The sequence below is a fragment of the Lontra canadensis genome, unplaced genomic scaffold (assembly GCF_010015895.1).
Source record: "Lontra canadensis isolate GAN:19392208 unplaced genomic scaffold, GSC_riverotter_1.0 scaffold2, whole genome shotgun sequence".
In the NCBI taxonomy this organism is placed as follows: Eukaryota; Metazoa; Chordata; class Mammalia; order Carnivora; family Mustelidae; genus Lontra; species Lontra canadensis.
In genome coordinates this window covers 17,470,314-17,487,366 of record NW_022630996.1, presented here as the reverse complement: position 1 = coordinate 17,487,366, position 17,053 = coordinate 17,470,314, and the positions used below count along the sequence as shown (strand labels likewise).

At 39.5% G+C, this 17,053-nt stretch overlaps 1 protein-coding gene across 5 annotated transcripts in view; it reads right to left on the bottom strand.

The window, feature by feature from the left end:
• The window catches only part of GRM8 (glutamate metabotropic receptor 8), a 723,861-nt gene that overhangs the window by 558,732 nt on the left and 148,076 nt on the right, over positions 1-17,053 (bottom strand). For all 5 annotated transcript variants that reach the window (XM_032870003.1, XM_032870005.1, XM_032869998.1 and 2 more), the window contains exon 3: positions 15,273-15,489. In XM_032870003.1, the coding sequence (XP_032725894.1) occupies positions 15,273-15,489 (217 nt within the window). The remainder of the gene's footprint in view (positions 1-15,272; positions 15,490-17,053) is intronic.

Below are 17,053 nucleotides of genomic sequence, written 5' to 3'. Positions count from 1 at the left end.
CTTGAAAATAAAATCCACACGTTCTGCCACAGTCTAGAAAACCTGTCAATCATGTCTTTGACGGATGTCTGTCTCATGAGCTGCTACCCTTTCCTTGCTCTGTTCTAGCCACACCATCTTCCCAGATATCTCACAAATTAAACTGTAAACATGGATTTGTTTCTTTCTTAATAAGACACGATTTACAATTATTAGCTTGAATTTATAATTATTAGTTTGTTTACTGGTTTTCTTTTAAAATCATTCTCCTCACTAGAATCTAAGCCCTTTGAGGCCAGAGACCACTTATGTGAATTCTCAGCACCTACCACAATTCTTGGAACCTCATATTGGCTCCAATCATTTGAACCAATGAATCATGAATAAACAAGCTCCCCAGGGCCCAAAGTCATGCCTCTAAACAACAGAAGTCATATGCCATCGAGGTATCTTACAGTCATGAATCATGCCACGCATTTATATACCTGGAATAGTCAAAGGCACCTGTTTTCTGCTGTTGCATCCACTATTTTTCAGACCTCACAGATCTCTAAACCGTAACTCAACTTTGCCCAGCCAGAACTATAGGCCCAGCATCTCAGAATCAAGTTTACCAATCTGGGCGTCAAACTTGCTGTCATCTACTTAAAGCTACTGCTTCTGCTTCTCAACTTAAAAACCTGGCCACAAACTCTGGTTTCCTAGTTCTCCTTCTTTCCCATGAATGAAACTTCCTGTTGTAGACCCATCTAGCCACCCATACCCCAAGTCTCCCAAATGCCAGCAGGTAGGATGTGATGCTGAATCCTGACCCTAGGCAGGACCCACCCCCTTCCATGTGGACTGCTAGCCTGTCCATCTACTTACATCCTCCGAACTACCTCCTTCTTGATATCCTGTCACCAGGATGCACTCACCTGCTCTGTGCTCATTTATCTACTCATTCAACAAACATTTTAGAACCTCTTCTAGACCCTGCAGTCACAGTACTATACAAGGATAAATAAGGTATACTCTTTACCTCTGAAGGAAGACAAAGAAGCAATTAAGATACGAAGTGGCAAGATATCTATTTGTAAGGTACCTAGAAACCGACAAGTGTTCATAGTGACCTCTTCCACTTTGTCTTGACAAAACTTGGGTCAGGTTTCTCTCCTTCCTACATGCCTCTGAACTCTCTCTGCCCCCCAAATCTGAGCAAGCACTGAAAAATGGAACATGTCTCCTTATTAGCTTCCCTTGGGAATCGGCTGACCAGAGGACACTTTCCTTTCAGACCTCATTGGTCGTTTCCCTTTTGCTTGTCCAAAGTTCCCTTTAAAAATCTCCATTAAGCTTTTGCTTATTCCTCTCTACCCCGTAAAAGAAAGGACTTTTTCCCCTTTGATTTTTTTCATATTTGCAGATTTCTAAGACAGGAGCATTCTCTATTACAATAGTCTTTCTTCTGAATAAAGTCTCACCTTATCCATGTCTGGATTTGTTTTTATTCGACAGCATACAGAGAAGAGAACCCTAACTTAGATGGGAGGAAGAGAAGGAGATCAGAGAAGACTTCTGGGGAAAAACCTGAGAACAGAAGAATAAGAAACCATTAACCAGATTAAGGTAGGAGAAGGCAGGAAGTCCAGGCATGCCACACGGCAGGAAGTTTACATTACTCATCTGGAATCATAATTTCTTTTTTTTTTTAAGATTTTATTTATTTATTTGACAGAGAGAGAGCACAGGTAGGCAGAGTTGCAGGCAGAGGGAGAGGGAGAAGCAGGCTCTTTGCTGAGCAGGGAGCCCAATGCATGACTTGATCCCAGGACCCTGGGATCATGACCTGAGCCAAAGGCAGCCGTTAAACAACTGAGCCACCCAGGTGCCCCATGGAAATAGAATTTCTTGACATATGCTCTGTATGCCTGAATGGCACTCATCCCACGTGCATGTGTGTTGGTCCTGAACACCTGTCCCTGGGGAGCGGGCCTGTCTCCTTCCTGGTCCAAGTTTATCCCGTGTACCCACACAAACACACACATGTGTACTTTCCCTCCACATATATGTCCCTTCCAAGCCAGCATGTCATGGAAGCCTCCAGAACCCTGAAGGGATCTAGTTACTGATGTGACAGATCCAGGCCCCCTCTCTGCATTTTCATGGACTCTCAATCCCAGGCATCTCACACCGTTTTTGGCTTGGGCTGAATCCCCATAGCCTAGAGACAGCAGATCAAAAAGACATGAGAAATATAAAGACAGAAGCTTAACTAGAGATCCTGTAAGGTCAGGAACCAGGTCTGACTGGTCCAACACCATATCCCCAACTTCCTAGGAACAGGACCCACACACATAGTAGGTGCTCAAGTATTTGTTGAATAAATTGTCACATCCGCTCACATGAACACTTCCATCTAATGCAGGATTCCTTCTGGCAATAGCATCGTGCATCTATTTGAAGGGGAACATACTGGTTGCCCTTCACAATATCAAACACAAAAGGCTGGCAATGTACTCTGTGCATCCCTTTCCCTTAATAGTCCATTATGTGCATGCCAGCCATGATACACGATGCAAATGTGGCCCCAGAGTCACATGGCCTTGAGTACCACAGCCTTGGACGTGTATCTCAGCTGCTACAAGAGGCTTTTTTTTTCCCTCTCTCTCACATTGCTACAATGCCAGAAGATATGTTTAAATCATTACATAAAATACCTTTCCCAACCAAATCTCTTCCCAAAGCTGTTAACAAGAAAGAAAATGTGCTGACTTGAGTTTCACTTTCTCTCCTTTCCCCTGCCTTCCCCCTGTGGGGCCCCCAGCGAGTAACAGAACAGCTCTGGTCAGGTAACACTGAAAGAAGCCAAGAAAGGAGGCCAGTATCTGTCAAACATGCAGATGTTAGAGAACAAAGACTGTCCAGCATGGTTTTGCCAAGGGACATGACCCTGGAAATAATTGGCACTTATTTCAACAAACTATTCATTTCATAGCCTTCTGGTTGTACTCTTCTTGAGCCATTTATTTTTCAAGGAAACGATAATTAGTGCTTAGTTGATTAGTAAAAGAGTAAACTGAGAAAACACACTCCTGATTCTCAGGTCAACTCTTCTAGGCCTGCAAAAATGACACAAATGGATTCTGATGTGTCTTCATTTCAGCAGGAGGGTGTTTTTATATTATGTTCTCTTATTGACACAGTGAAGTACAAATCACACCTTAAAGCTCCCATCTAGTGCTAGAGTTTCCCAACAGAATAGCTTTAATGAGGAAATTACTTTGGAAAAGGAAATAAAAGAATGTGACTTCTTTGGGGATAGGCAAAGGAGGAGAAGCACACTCTTTTCATGACATGGGCATTCAGTTTTGAGGCATGCAGAGACCAGCTGGCAAGGACAAGGGGAAACAAGGTTGGCTAAGCTGGTTACAGAAGCTGATGCTTCAGGAGGAACTTAGCCTAATACCCAGAATGCACCCAAAGAACCAGGATGAATGTGGGTTCAATTCAGAAAGAACTCCATAAATCTTGTATCCATTGTTGGTGTTATGGACTGAACTATATCCCCAGAAGAAGTCAGATGAGTCCTCCTAGTATTTCAGAATATTTATTTTCATTGCAGATGTAATTAATTATGGATTGTTACAAATGTGATTAGATGAAATCATACTCATATGAGGTCATCCAATATAAAGTCATATTAGATTAGGGTGGGTCCCTAATCCTGTATGACTGGTATCCTTATTTAAAGGGGAAATTTGGATACACACACACACACACACACACACACACACACAGAGTGAATACTATGTGAAGATGAAGACAAAGATCAGAATGATATGTCTCCATGCCAAGGAACACCAAAGATTGCTAGCAAACCACCAGAAGCCCGGGGAGAGGGATGGAACAAATATTCCTTTACAATGCTCAAAAGGAACCAATCCAGCAGATCACCTTGATCTAAGACCTGAGCCCAGACTGATGTTGTTTAAGCCACCCAGTTTGTTGTACTTTTTATGCTTGCTCTAGAAAAGTAATATATTGGTGATGAGAGTTAGGTAGCAGGAAAAAATAACTCAAAACAGGGACTGCACCATTGATATGACAGATCTGGGCCCTTCCCAAGAATTTGCCTGGGAATCTCTAAAAAAGAACCTCACCCTACCATCTTGGGCTAAGCTCTCTTATTCTAGGGATAGGACACTAATAGGATGTGGGAAATGTAAAGACAATAAGCCAGAGAAGGTCAGGATCCCAGTACATATCAGGGACACAGGCAGGGCTCTGTTCATGACTTTATGCAGAGTCAGATCACAGCCATTGTGCAAGAATACAGGCAGGACTGGACACCCCACCCAACCAGGTGAAAGAGTTGTCATAGCCCAAACCTCAGAGTCCAGAGTCAAGGGCAGATCCCCATTCCTAGAGATCCAGAGTGTGAGTCAAGGATGGGATAACATGGTAAGTCTGCAGCAACCTAGAGAGGGGATCAGGGCTTACCTTGGGACCACCAGGCACAGGGTCCATCATGGTCAAAACATTTCAAACCCTGTAAATGTGTGGGCTGAATCTGAGGATGAACTGTTGGCCCTGGCTCTGACTCAGGAACTAAACAAAAATGAAAACACTGCCAAAGGCATAGGTGATGCTGGGTAGGAGCAATCAGGGAGAAGAGCTAATGTGAGAGGGCAAGTCATACAGTTGTCTCTCAGTGGATACACCTGAGTAATCATCAGTAGATCAAGAAATAAAATTGGCCAAAAGTTATATACATTTTATAGCTATTAAACATTTCACAAATATGCACAACATTCATTACAAAGTTGGTACCATATTCTATATTCAATTCTTCGTGCTGCCTCTTTCTCGGGAAACTATGTTTCTGTTGAAGTTATCTAAATTTCACTTCCCATCACAGGGCGTACTGTCTTTGAGCTTACGGTTCACAGACTGCCACTCTCCACTGTATTATGCCAGGTTTTTTTGTTATATGAACTGCAGGATGCCCTGGTCAGGGCAATGTACTCTCGGGCAATGCCTGTAAATGATGTCTCCATTAAGGCAATGATCACACCCATTTTTAATGGTTTGCTTGCATCTCTGAGTCCTCTGACACAGAGTGCCTAGCTAGGAAGCAGAAGCCATAATTCATTTCTGTATCCTGAAAGCCTACCCCAAGTGTGTCTGTGCTAATGTGTGCACAATGAATGTTAGCTATAGATTAATATTTAGGTTGAAAAAAGAAGAGAAAGAAGAACAAGTAGTGTTCCGATGTTGACTGATATTTAATTAACTCATGCATTCAACTATGTGCCAACACTGTTCTAGGTAACATATCAGCCAGGCTAAAAAATAGTAATCATAATAGGATTGGTCACTGCTGGAAGGTACAAAACAAGATTCAGGAATAAGGAGCACTGGCTGCCTTTAATTGAGCATTTATTTGGACCTCATTCTCCCTTCTCATTTGCTCCTTGAGCAAACCAGATACAGGCTCAGAGCAATAAGACCCCCTCCTAAGTCACCCACTGGCGAGAATAAACTCCTAACACAATACAAGCTAATAATTATTGAGCTTTTACCATGTGCCACACATTGTTATACATGACTTTATTCACATCTTGCACAGTTGTTAAACCCACTACATGGATGAAGAAATTGGGGCACAACAAGATTAAGTTACCCAAGGTCTCACAGCTAGGATATAAAAATTCTGGAACTCAAACCCAGCTCAAGAGAAGCATTTAATTACTCCCTAGTCCTGTCTGACTGGAGAGCTTAGAGGTGGTCTCCATCTACAAATTATAGGCTTTGGTATCTGCCAGTAAGAAAAAATTGAATTCTAAGCAGCTCAACAGTATGGAAGCCCCTGAAGTTTCCTAGATAGATTACACATTAGCAATAAAATGTATTAACCATTGTTGGAATCATCTCTGCCTTTCAGTTCCCAGAGCCTGTCTAGGCTCACAATACCAACACAACCACGAGTCTGGTGACAGTGTCTGCTTAACAGAAATTCATAAAGCATCTGATATGTGTCAGACACTCTGCTAGATATTGGCGTGGCGGGGAGTGGGTACGTGATGGGGGGGTCCATCCCCTGAGAAAAACACAATCTGGGAGAAGACGGATACAGAGAGGTCAGGATTACAGTCAGAGTGCTGACTGGTACCACAGGGATCTGCAGGAGCACATCTCTGAAGACAAGCAAGATATTCCAGACTTGTCCTGATATCTCAACTCTTCCAAATGGCAACTAAACAACCAGATCCAAGCAAAGATAAGAATAAGATTTAGGGTAGAAGATTCACCATAGCAGTTGTGGAGATTACTAAGGAGAATAGAGAGGGGAAGGTGTCAGGAGCTTCACAAAATCCTCCTATCTGATCTCCATGGTCTCTCAGGAAGAATATAAATAAATTTGAAGGTAATTCACAAATCAAGTCAACCCCTCTCTGGCTATTTATCCTACACACCAGGCAGGACCTCTACCACTCTCATAATATGTAGCTCTGCCACACACTGGGGAAAAAAATCCATCTTATACCCCATTCCTTTCGCTAGTAATATCTGATATCAAATAGCATGTTAGAATTTATGAATAACATTCATCAGTGTTACATCATTTGATGACCACTGAGAAGAGGGCTCCCATTTTTCAGACAAGAATATTAATCCTCAAAATCTCATAGTTGAAGATGAGGACTTAAACAATTTTTTTATTTTATTTTTAGTGTTCTAAGATTCATTGTTTATGCACCACACCCAGTGCTCCATGCAATAGGAGCTCTCCATAATATTCACCACCAGGCTCACCCATCCTCCCATCCCTCTCCCCTCCAAAATGCTCAGTTTTTTGTTTTTCTTTTAAGGTTTTTTTTTTTTTCTTAATTTATTTGACACAGAGATAGAGAGTACAAGTAGGGAGAGCAGCAGTCAGAGGAAGAGAGAGAAGCAGGCTCTCCACCAAGAAAGGAGCCCATTGCGTGGCTGGATCCCAGGACCCTGGGATCATGACCTGAGCCAAAGGCACCAGTTTGACTGAGCCACCCAGGCGCCCCCTCAGTTTGTTTCTCAGAGTCCACAGTCTTTCACAGTTTGTCTCCCCCTCCTATTTCTCCCAGGTCACTTTTCCTTTCCTTCTCCTAATGTCCTCCGTGTTATTCCTTATGCTCCCCCAAGTAAGTGAAACCATACAATAATTGACTTTCTCTGATTGACTTATTTCACTCAGCATAATCTCCTCCCGTTCCATCCATGTTACTACAAAAGTTGGGTATTCACCATTTCTGACGGAGGTGTAATACTCCATTGTATATATGGACGATATCTTCTTCATCCATTCATCTGTTGAAGGGCATCTTGGCTCTTTCCATGGTTTGGCGATTGTAGCCATTGCTGCTATGAACACTGGGGTATAGATGGCCCTTCTTTTCACTACATCTGTATCTTTTGGGTAAATACCCAGTAGTGCAATGGCAGTGTCATAGGGTAGCTCTATTTTTAATTTCTTAAGGAATCTCCATACTCTTTTCCAAAGTGGCTGCACCAACTTGCATTCCCACCAACAGTTTAAGAGGGTTCCCCTTCTCCACATCCTCTCCAACACATGTTGTTTCCTGTCTTGCTAATTTTGGCCATTCTAACTGGTGTAAGGTGGTATCTCAACTTGAGGCAGGAATCTATCAAAATCCTAGAGGAAGCATAGGCAGTAAACTCTCCGATATCGGCCGCAGCAACTTCTTTAAGCAAGTTCCTGACTCCAACGTGGGTTCCACTGCATCAAACTGCCATTGTTTAAGAAAAACTTAACTACAGCATTAAGAATTGTAGGTCTGAAAGCACTTATTGAATGCTGTTGCTATTTCACATTAACAGCAGCTGCTGCTACTTAGCAGTTCCTAAGCCCTAAATATTAAGAAAGGCCAAGGTGAAGAACAGCTTTGAAATGATGCTCTATTTGATCAGGTTCTGCAGTCATTGTTAAAATCATATACACTTTCTTTGGATCCCTATAAAGCTTCTGCAGGATCATGGCACCTGCAGTTCCAATTTGCAATGTCCTCAGTCCTCCTTTGAAGTTATTCTTGCCAATTACCTGGTGTTAATATTAATTAAATATGATTTGCAGCTTGAAATGTGGTGTTATCAATGGAACTCAGCTGTAGGAATATAAAGTAAAATTTTCAATTGAATTTAAATGTTTCCTTTCATTCATAGTATTTTACAACATTAATACTTTTGTCAAATTGATTTTTGCCTGCTGGAAGTCATTTTTCTAAGCAATGAACATCTGAGGGGAAAAGCTGCTCTTTATGTATTCCTTTCTTTCTGTCATTGAAAATACTTTGTTTTAATCTTGAAGTGAATCCATTTCAGCTAATAGAAACTTGGTTCTTATTTATAATCTAAGAGAAAAAAACCGTTTTCTTCTAAAATGGTACTGACATAGTTTAGAAATATGATCAGTGGGCACTTTTCAATTATACACTAGGAATGAAATCTCCCTCACTTTATTGCTTGACCCCCGCCAAAAAATAAATCACTATTGGCAAGTGTCAGTCATTTTATACACAAAAAAAGAATTAATTAAATTGGTTTATTGCATTAACATTTCAAACAGATTGTGCCAGTCCAATGACCTCTGCAATCCCTTCCAATTCTGAGATTTTAAGATTCCAAACACATGTCAGGCAATAGTTGGAAGCTTCCAGCCCTTGCAAATTAGGAAAAAAAATTAGAAAAAAAAATAGTCATGTACGCTAGAAGATTTGACAGAATCAGGTCTATTCTGCCCCCTGTAATGTGTGCAATGATGACTTGCATGCCTGTCATCTTCAATAAGCCATTCATAAACATGATGACTGATTAAAGGAGGTGTGTTGCCATACTGTACAAATCCACAGTGAAAAGATATAATGCTTTCACAAATTCCTTTTATCTTCAAAGATAAAGCTTTAGCTTTCTTACCCCTTATAATGATAGTGGTAGCATTAACATTTATTATCCTGTCTTCTTTTTAAAAATAATATAATAAGGGAAGACAAGTGAAAGCCTGTCTAAAGACTCAAGGAAGTCATTTTTTTGAGTCAGAACCTGCAAGCCCCAGAGCTTATGATGGAAAAATGTAGGCACATACTATGAACCTCTTTATTACAGTATCAGTGAAAACATCATATCAAATAATTAAAACAAGACAGAAATAGAGGACTCTCATCTTAACAACTGAGGGTGTGCAACATGGATAAATCTTAACAACCAGCAGCAACTGAGCTATTCCCTTCCCTCAGGCCAAGAGAGCCCAAATGGGAAAATAAAAATAAACTGGGCTCCATAAGACTCTTCAGATGTCCATAATTTTCCAAGGTGTCATTGAAAAGAGCAGCACCTTGGAACAAAAAGCAGGGGGGTTGAACAGCCTGTTCCCCACTGCACAGGGAGTGCACACTATGATCCTACTAGGAAGCTCTTAACTACCTAGAAGTTTAGGAAAGCCAGACTCAGATACCACCACCTACCCTAGTATGGAACCCTGAATCATCCATTAGGTTACTCCATCTACTCAAGTAGTCAGGATAGGGAGGGTAAAATCCTGTAACATTCAAAAAGAAACTTCTGATCTGGTTTTGTTATAGGCTTCTCCATTAACCAAATTCTGTCTACTTACTGCCTCTCTCATCCTTATTTCTACTCTATTGTCCTCCTGGTCTACCTCCCATTCCTGTCACTGCAAGTCAGCTCCCTAAGTACATCCATCTTCACTACTATTCCCTGCTATGGGTATTAAATTGTGTCTCCCAACAAGATACGTTGAAATCCTAAAACCCAGTACCTCAGAATGTGCCCTTATATGGAAATAGGGTGATCACAAATGCAATTAAGATGAGGTCATCCTGGAGTTGGGTGGGCCTTTAACACAATATGATGGGCATCCTTATAAAAAGAGAAGACATAGAGACAGACACAAGAAAGGAGAAGAATGTGATTTGATAACAGAGGCAGAGATTAGAGTGAAGCCTCTACAAGCCAATGAACACCAAGGATGACTAGCACAAACCAGAAGTTATAAAAGGAAAAGGAAGGATTCCCCCCTGCAGTCTTCAAAGGGAGCATGGCCCTGCTAACATTCTGATTTCAGATTTCTGGTCTCTAGAACTGTGAGATAATATGTTCCTATCGTTTTCAGCCATCTAGTACATGGCATTTGTTATGGCAGCTCTAGGGAACTAATGCACCCCCTCAAGGGCACTCCTTGACTCCTACCATTGTACCACACATGTTCAGCTATGCTCTCTGGCAAAAGTTCCTGTTTGCCTATGAAAATCAGCTCAATGCCCTTAAATTTTTCCTCAAGAACTCCTACCATCTCCCATCATGGAAGTCTTCTTCAAAGGAGACTGAGAGTCCTCTCATCACCACAAACCTATCAAGAGAAGGTGACACTCTTCCATACTTACTCTTAGCTTTTCTAAGCCTAGGCTATTATTCCCACACTTTTTTTTCCCATTTATATCAATTTTCCTCAGCTTTATAGAGATATAACTGACAAATGAAAATGGTATGTATTTAAGGTGTACAACATGATGTTTTGAAGTATGTATATACTATGAAATGATTATCACAATCAAGCTAATTAACATATATATCCATCACTTCACATAGTTACTATTTGTGTGTGTGTGTGGTGAGAATACTTAAGATCAACTCTTTTAGCAAATTTCAAGTATACAATACAGTATTTTTTTTAAAGATTTTATATATTTATTTGACAGACAGAGATCACAAGTAGGCAGAGAGGCAGGCAGAGAGAGAGAGAGAGGAGGAAGCAGGCTCCCCACTAAGCAGAGAGCCCGATGTGGGGCTCGATCCCAGGACCCTGGGATCATGACCTGAGCCGAAGGCAGAGGCTTTAACCCATGAGCCACCCAGGTGCCCCTACAATACAGTATTTTAAGTATAGTTACCATTCTATACATTCATCTTACATTCATCTTATTCAGCTGGCATAACTGAAAGCTTGCACTCTTTGGCCAACATTTACGCATTTCTCTTACTCCCCAACTCCTGGCAACCACAATTCCACCCTCTGCTTTTATGAGTTCAACTGTTTGGGGCACTTTGTCTTTTTTTTTTTTTTCCTTTTTTTAAAGATCTTATTTATTCATTTGACACAGAGAGATCACAAGTAGGCAGAGAGGCAGGCAGAGAGAGAGAGAGAGGGAAGCAGGCTCCCCACTGAGCAGAGAGCCAGATGTGGAACTCGATCCCAGGACCCCCAAGACCATGACCCGAGCTGAAGGCAGCAGCTTAACCCACTGAGCCACCCAGGCGCCCCACTTTGTCTTTTAGTGTCTGGTTTATTTCACTTAGCATAACGTCCTCTAGGTTCATCTATATTGTCACGAATGGCAGGAATTTTTTCTTCTTAAGGCCAAATAATATTCGACTCATATATATTATATATATTTTCTTCAACCATTCATCCAGCAATGGACACTTAGGTTGTTTCCATAACTTGGCTATTATGGACTATTATGTGCTACAATGAGTATGAGAGTACAGATATCTCTTCAAGATACTGATTTCATTTTTTTTCCAGATATATACTCAGAAGTAGGGTTGCTAGATCATAGAATAGTTCTATATTTAATTTTTTAGTACCTCCATATCATTTTCCATAATGACTGCACTAATCTACACTCCTATCAACAGTGTACTAGTGTTCCCTTTTCTATGCATCCTTACCAAGTCTTGTTATCACACACCTCTATATAAAACTTCTCCCCAAAAGTCTATCCTCAGCCCCATTCAATCTTCACTCTATATCTTCTACCTCAGCATTACCTTTCCCACCTCAATTATCAATTTTGTGAGAATAAGCTTCAGGTCTATATCCCAGTCCCCTTCTCAGCTCTAGACAAACATTCTTTGCTATTTTTCTCCAAAAAGATATGTATTGGTACCTACGATATATAGTATTTTTAACCAAACCACACTTCCAATCCAATCCCAAACCAACCTCTCCATTTAATTGACTCTTTTCTATTTGTGGCACTTGCAGTCTCCTAATTGCACAGGTTAAGAATTTCAAGTTCTAAATAAATAAATAAATAAATAAAAATTTTTAAAAAAGAACTTCAACTTCAACTTTAATTTTTTTCTTACCTTCAAGCTCTACTTCCAATCAATTGCTAAGCTCCACGGACCCCACCTCATAATTGTCTCCTAAGTCTGTTCCCTCTTCCATTTCTATTGTCACTGTCCTATAACAAGCTAGGACTACTACTGCAAAGGCCTCTCAAATGGTCTCCCCATCTTCCACTTCTCATTAATATAATCTTAAATATGTTCTGATAGATCCCTCTCTCCTCAACAGTTTCCTTCATTGTCTAGAAGATGAATAAAATCACCTCTCCAGGAGGTGAAATATTCAACTTTGTGTCCATGTCAAGTCTTCCATTTTTGTCTCCTATACTTCACGACACAAACTATGCTCTGATCAAATTGTGCTATTTGCTGATCTCAAATATATTTTTGCCTTTTCAAAAAAAAAAAAATCCTACAGTCAAGAATGCCTTGGGCTGATACTATAATAGCTAAGATATCAAGGGACTATTTGTCTTTATTTTATTGAGTTACTCCTGTCCTGCTCTCCCTAGAATAATCTTGGCTAGGTAAGAGCCATCACAGACATCTGTCTGTGTTCATGACCATCATTCACTCATTTTCTTCATTCTCCAAGATTCACAGACACTTCCCCAAGTCTCAGATTTGTTAAAATAAAAAATGTTCTAATCAAACCATACAAGCAATTTATCACTAAACAGATTTTCACTTCCTTATCATTCCATTATGATCTGTCTGAATTAATCAGAGAGGAAACATTAGAAGCCTCAATTTGCACTGAAATTTCTTAGCAATCAATGTTTCTAAAGAGAGAAATTCAGAATAGAGTATGATAAAATTTATAAGAGTTGGGAAAATATATAATTTTTTTAATAGGCAGACATTCCACAAAATGAATTTATACATCGTCTTCTCAGTCAAGATACTAAGATTTTTAAAAACACACTACTAACATGGTGACAGAAATGTCATCAATGTTGTAGTAAGAGAAGCGAATGTTAAAGAACTAATGAATTTTCATCAGAGTCATCAGATCATTTCAGAATGGGTTAAGTTGCTACCATTTGCTATTCCCATTAATATCATTGTCATGTAAAAGGTTTAATTTTCAGCTATTTTTGTTCTAGATAAAAATCTTTGTCATTAAAATGAGGGATGATTTTGATATTTAATATATTCCATGACATACTCTAGTGTGGTACCAATTTGGCCTTTTCAGTATTCTGCATATTAATTGACAATCCAGCCCTTCTCCATTCCCCTGATAAGTGAGAGCTGAAATAGAATGGACAGCCAATCAAGTCACAGAATACTGAAAGGATCAACACTGAAGAAACGTGTTACCCTAATCAGGCACATACACAAGGCACTAAAATTATTTTCTCCCATACTAATAACTAACATAGAAACAGGAATAATGAATGGAACCATCTGAATCCTTTTATGTGACAGTATTACCAGAGTATAGCAATGCTCCTCAAAAGTGAAAACTAAGTATTTCTTTTTTTAGTCAAATGAATAAAACTGCGATCTCACTTAACTTTTAGAACAATGCATTTTATCAGATTCTGCAACAACTGGCAAATTATGTCCTGTATTGAATTTTTCATAGCAATCAGTTTCAGGCACACAATGTGACCTGTAGTTGAAGAATGTACATGATCACTGCAAAAAAACATATCATCTCAATACATACTCTATCAGTTTCCTTCTTTTGTTGAATTATCACTCTGGTGAGAACCGACATCAGCTGCTTAAACAATGCATTAGCTCTGCTTCCAGAAGCTTTTGTTTTCATTTGAGTGGGCATTTCCTCTAAGATAAACTTTGGATTCTTACCGAAAAAGATAATATAATTCATCGTCATTTAAAGCGCAATTGAATGTCTGAATCATTTTTATAGCAATAATGATGGAATTTAAAATTTCAAAGAGCAAAGAGTATGGTATCATGGACACTAACACAGGTGTGGACAGTTCTCCGATTAAATCAATTAACCCAATCCATCCAACAACACCAGGCCTTCTCTACATTTTCTACAATAGCACAGCACTGGAACAAATGTTAAATATACTATCACGTATAATACTTTTTCATGTCCTAGCATATGCAGAGGAACAGATCCCAAGTATCTTCAAGTCTTTCAAGAGAAACCTTACTCCCATAATATAACTTTAGACTCCGTCCTTGCTAATTCTAGACAAGCCTAAATCACTCCCATTGTCTTTTTGAGCTGAACCCTCCAAGAAAGACAACAAATTATCAAAATAATTTCTTCCTTCAAGTTCAAAATTATTCAAAAATAGCCAAGGGGCACTTTAGTTTTTCCACAAAATATTATTATTACTCTTAAAGAAAAAATATGTACATTTTATTCAGTAATTCTTAATAAGAAAAATAGTATTTGTTAAGTAACAATATGCCTCCTTTCACCCACCAAATTATGTGGTTAACCAATCAGCAATAAGATTTGTACTTTAAGTTGTTTTTTGTTTTATTCTGTTTTTTTCACAGATGGAATGGATTTACAAACTCAAGGCTAAATATACATGTGGAAAAATGCCTACAGAGATTTGGATAAGCACCTTGAAAAAAGCCCAGCAGAGCTCATCAGCACCTTGCTCTCACCCAAATTTTACATACTGCCCTTCATTCCACTGTAAGCCATAGAGCATAAGGTAAGAATAAAAATGCAAAAAGTCAAATATGACAATAAGAATATGGCTGAAAGTATAGCCCTGGGGGCTACTTCAGTATTATTTTAAGATGATTACAAGTCTTAATCCCTCTAGTGTTGGATGTTAAATTCCACTGCTTTTTTTTTTTAATTTAATGACTTGCTAATGTAAACTTCCATCCAGAACAATCAAATAGTATGTCATTTATTCAAATTTACAGTGGCTCTAATGTGCCAGCAAACTCCCTCGTCAAAACAGACAACTTTAAAAAATGTTCACCTGAGTCAGGAGCTCTATTTCCTAAATTAGCACCAAAGTGTCACCTTGATAGACCATGAACAACAACATCATTTATAATAAAACCAACTTCCCCCTAGAGTGGACAGCCTGGGTCATGCATCTGTAGGAGCTCTAATTATTCCACATAGATCAGGGAGCACTTGGAGATGCTCAAACTTCCACAACCTGTCGCCTCCTAAAGCAATCATCTGATAAATATATGCTTACCAATCTCCCTCGAGATCTGCGTGAAGGCCTCCACACCACTCTCTCCATAGTTGCCCTCGGAAGCCAGTGTTGACACATAATTCCACCCCAGTGCTGTGACAATGTCCACCATGGCTTGAGCTTGGTAGGAGTCAGGTGGGACTACCCGAGAGAAGAAGTCATACCTGGTGTTATCACTTAGCTCTGGGGCTGTGGATGCATAGCTGATTTGAGGTATCTGCAAAACAAATGACAGATCATTTCAACCCAGGAGGAATCTGTCCAATGGAGAATTGTCACGCAAGAGACTAAGTAGCCAAAGCCATACCAGTAACTCAGATATATCAGCCTGAAGCCAAAATATGGTTTTGTGACTGCCAATTTTATTTTATTTTTATTTAGCATTTTATAAAAGTCTGCAGGCTCACTTTCTTTCAAAACACATTTCTAAACAGCAAGAAAGAACTTAGTGTTACTTCAGGTTCTGAAGCCAAAGCAAAACATTCGTGCCTTTTGTTGCTCTTTTTTTATACCATAAAGTTCTGGCACAAAAATGAAGCCAAAATGAAAGTATAGTGCATACGCACATCAGAAAAGGCCACCTCTGAAACTGTATTTGCCTTTAGGACATAAAGACTACACAATCACAAACAGAGAATTTAATATGAGATTTTTTTACCATTGATACAATTTCAGTCCTAAGATCACACTTTTGGTAAATTACTTTAAATACACAGTTTTGTGAGTCTATTGACTGTTTATTGATATGATCGTTGAGTACCACAAAATGATATGGGAACAGTCAACCTATGTATCTTCTAATGAAAAGATGGTTCCAGCTGCCCACCTCAAAATACTAAAAAATGGAAATCCATACCATCATTTCTTTAGGAAAAGAGACAATTTTCTGACATACGTAGGGTGAATTACCAGACTTTGAAAATTAGGAATCCTATATCATTTATCCAAATAAATTTGAAGTAACAAATTAACTACATGCCACAAATCTCCCCCTAAAAATCTTTTAAAATGTAACATTTACTCATATATCCAAATGAGGATTTTTACTCTACCAGTGAAAAGTGCTAGAAAAACACACGATGCTAAAGAAGTAGAGTGGAAGGACATTCAGCCGAGATGGGGCACAGACAATGCAAGAAATCGGCAAACAAGGTGAGTAAGGACATTTCAGTCACAAAGAACTGCATGCCCAAAGGCATACAGTAAAGAAAGGGCATGGTAGAGTCCAGGATTTGTAGCATTTCACACAGAAGGAATGCAAGATAGCAAGGGAGGAACATCAGGAAATAAAACTGCAAAGCTGGGCAGATAAAAGGCTAGTCGGGTATGACAAAAAGTGTGGATTTTATCACAAAGGCACGGGGAAGCAAAGAATGACTGTAACTAAGATAATGGCATAATCAGATTTTTGTTTCAGAAAAATCATATTGGCAGCTGTGGAGAAAGTTGCAGCCCTCAAATTTCAATGTACACCTAGCTAGCCCCATTCCTGAAAATTCTGACTTGGTATGTCTAGAGGCTTAGAAATCTGCATTTTAATATGTTCTCCAGAAGAATCTAATGCAGGGGGGCCCATCCTATGCTTAGAGATAAATTAAAAGAAAGCTATGTTAGATGTAGGACAATGAGTTAGAAAATTATTATAGAAATCTAAGTAAGAAAGTATGAAAACTGGGGGTCTCTGAGTGGCTCAGTCATTAAGTGTCTGCCTTCAGCTCGGTTATGATCCCACGGTCCTGAGATCGAGTCCCTTCCTGCTCCGCAGGAAGCCTGCTTCTCCC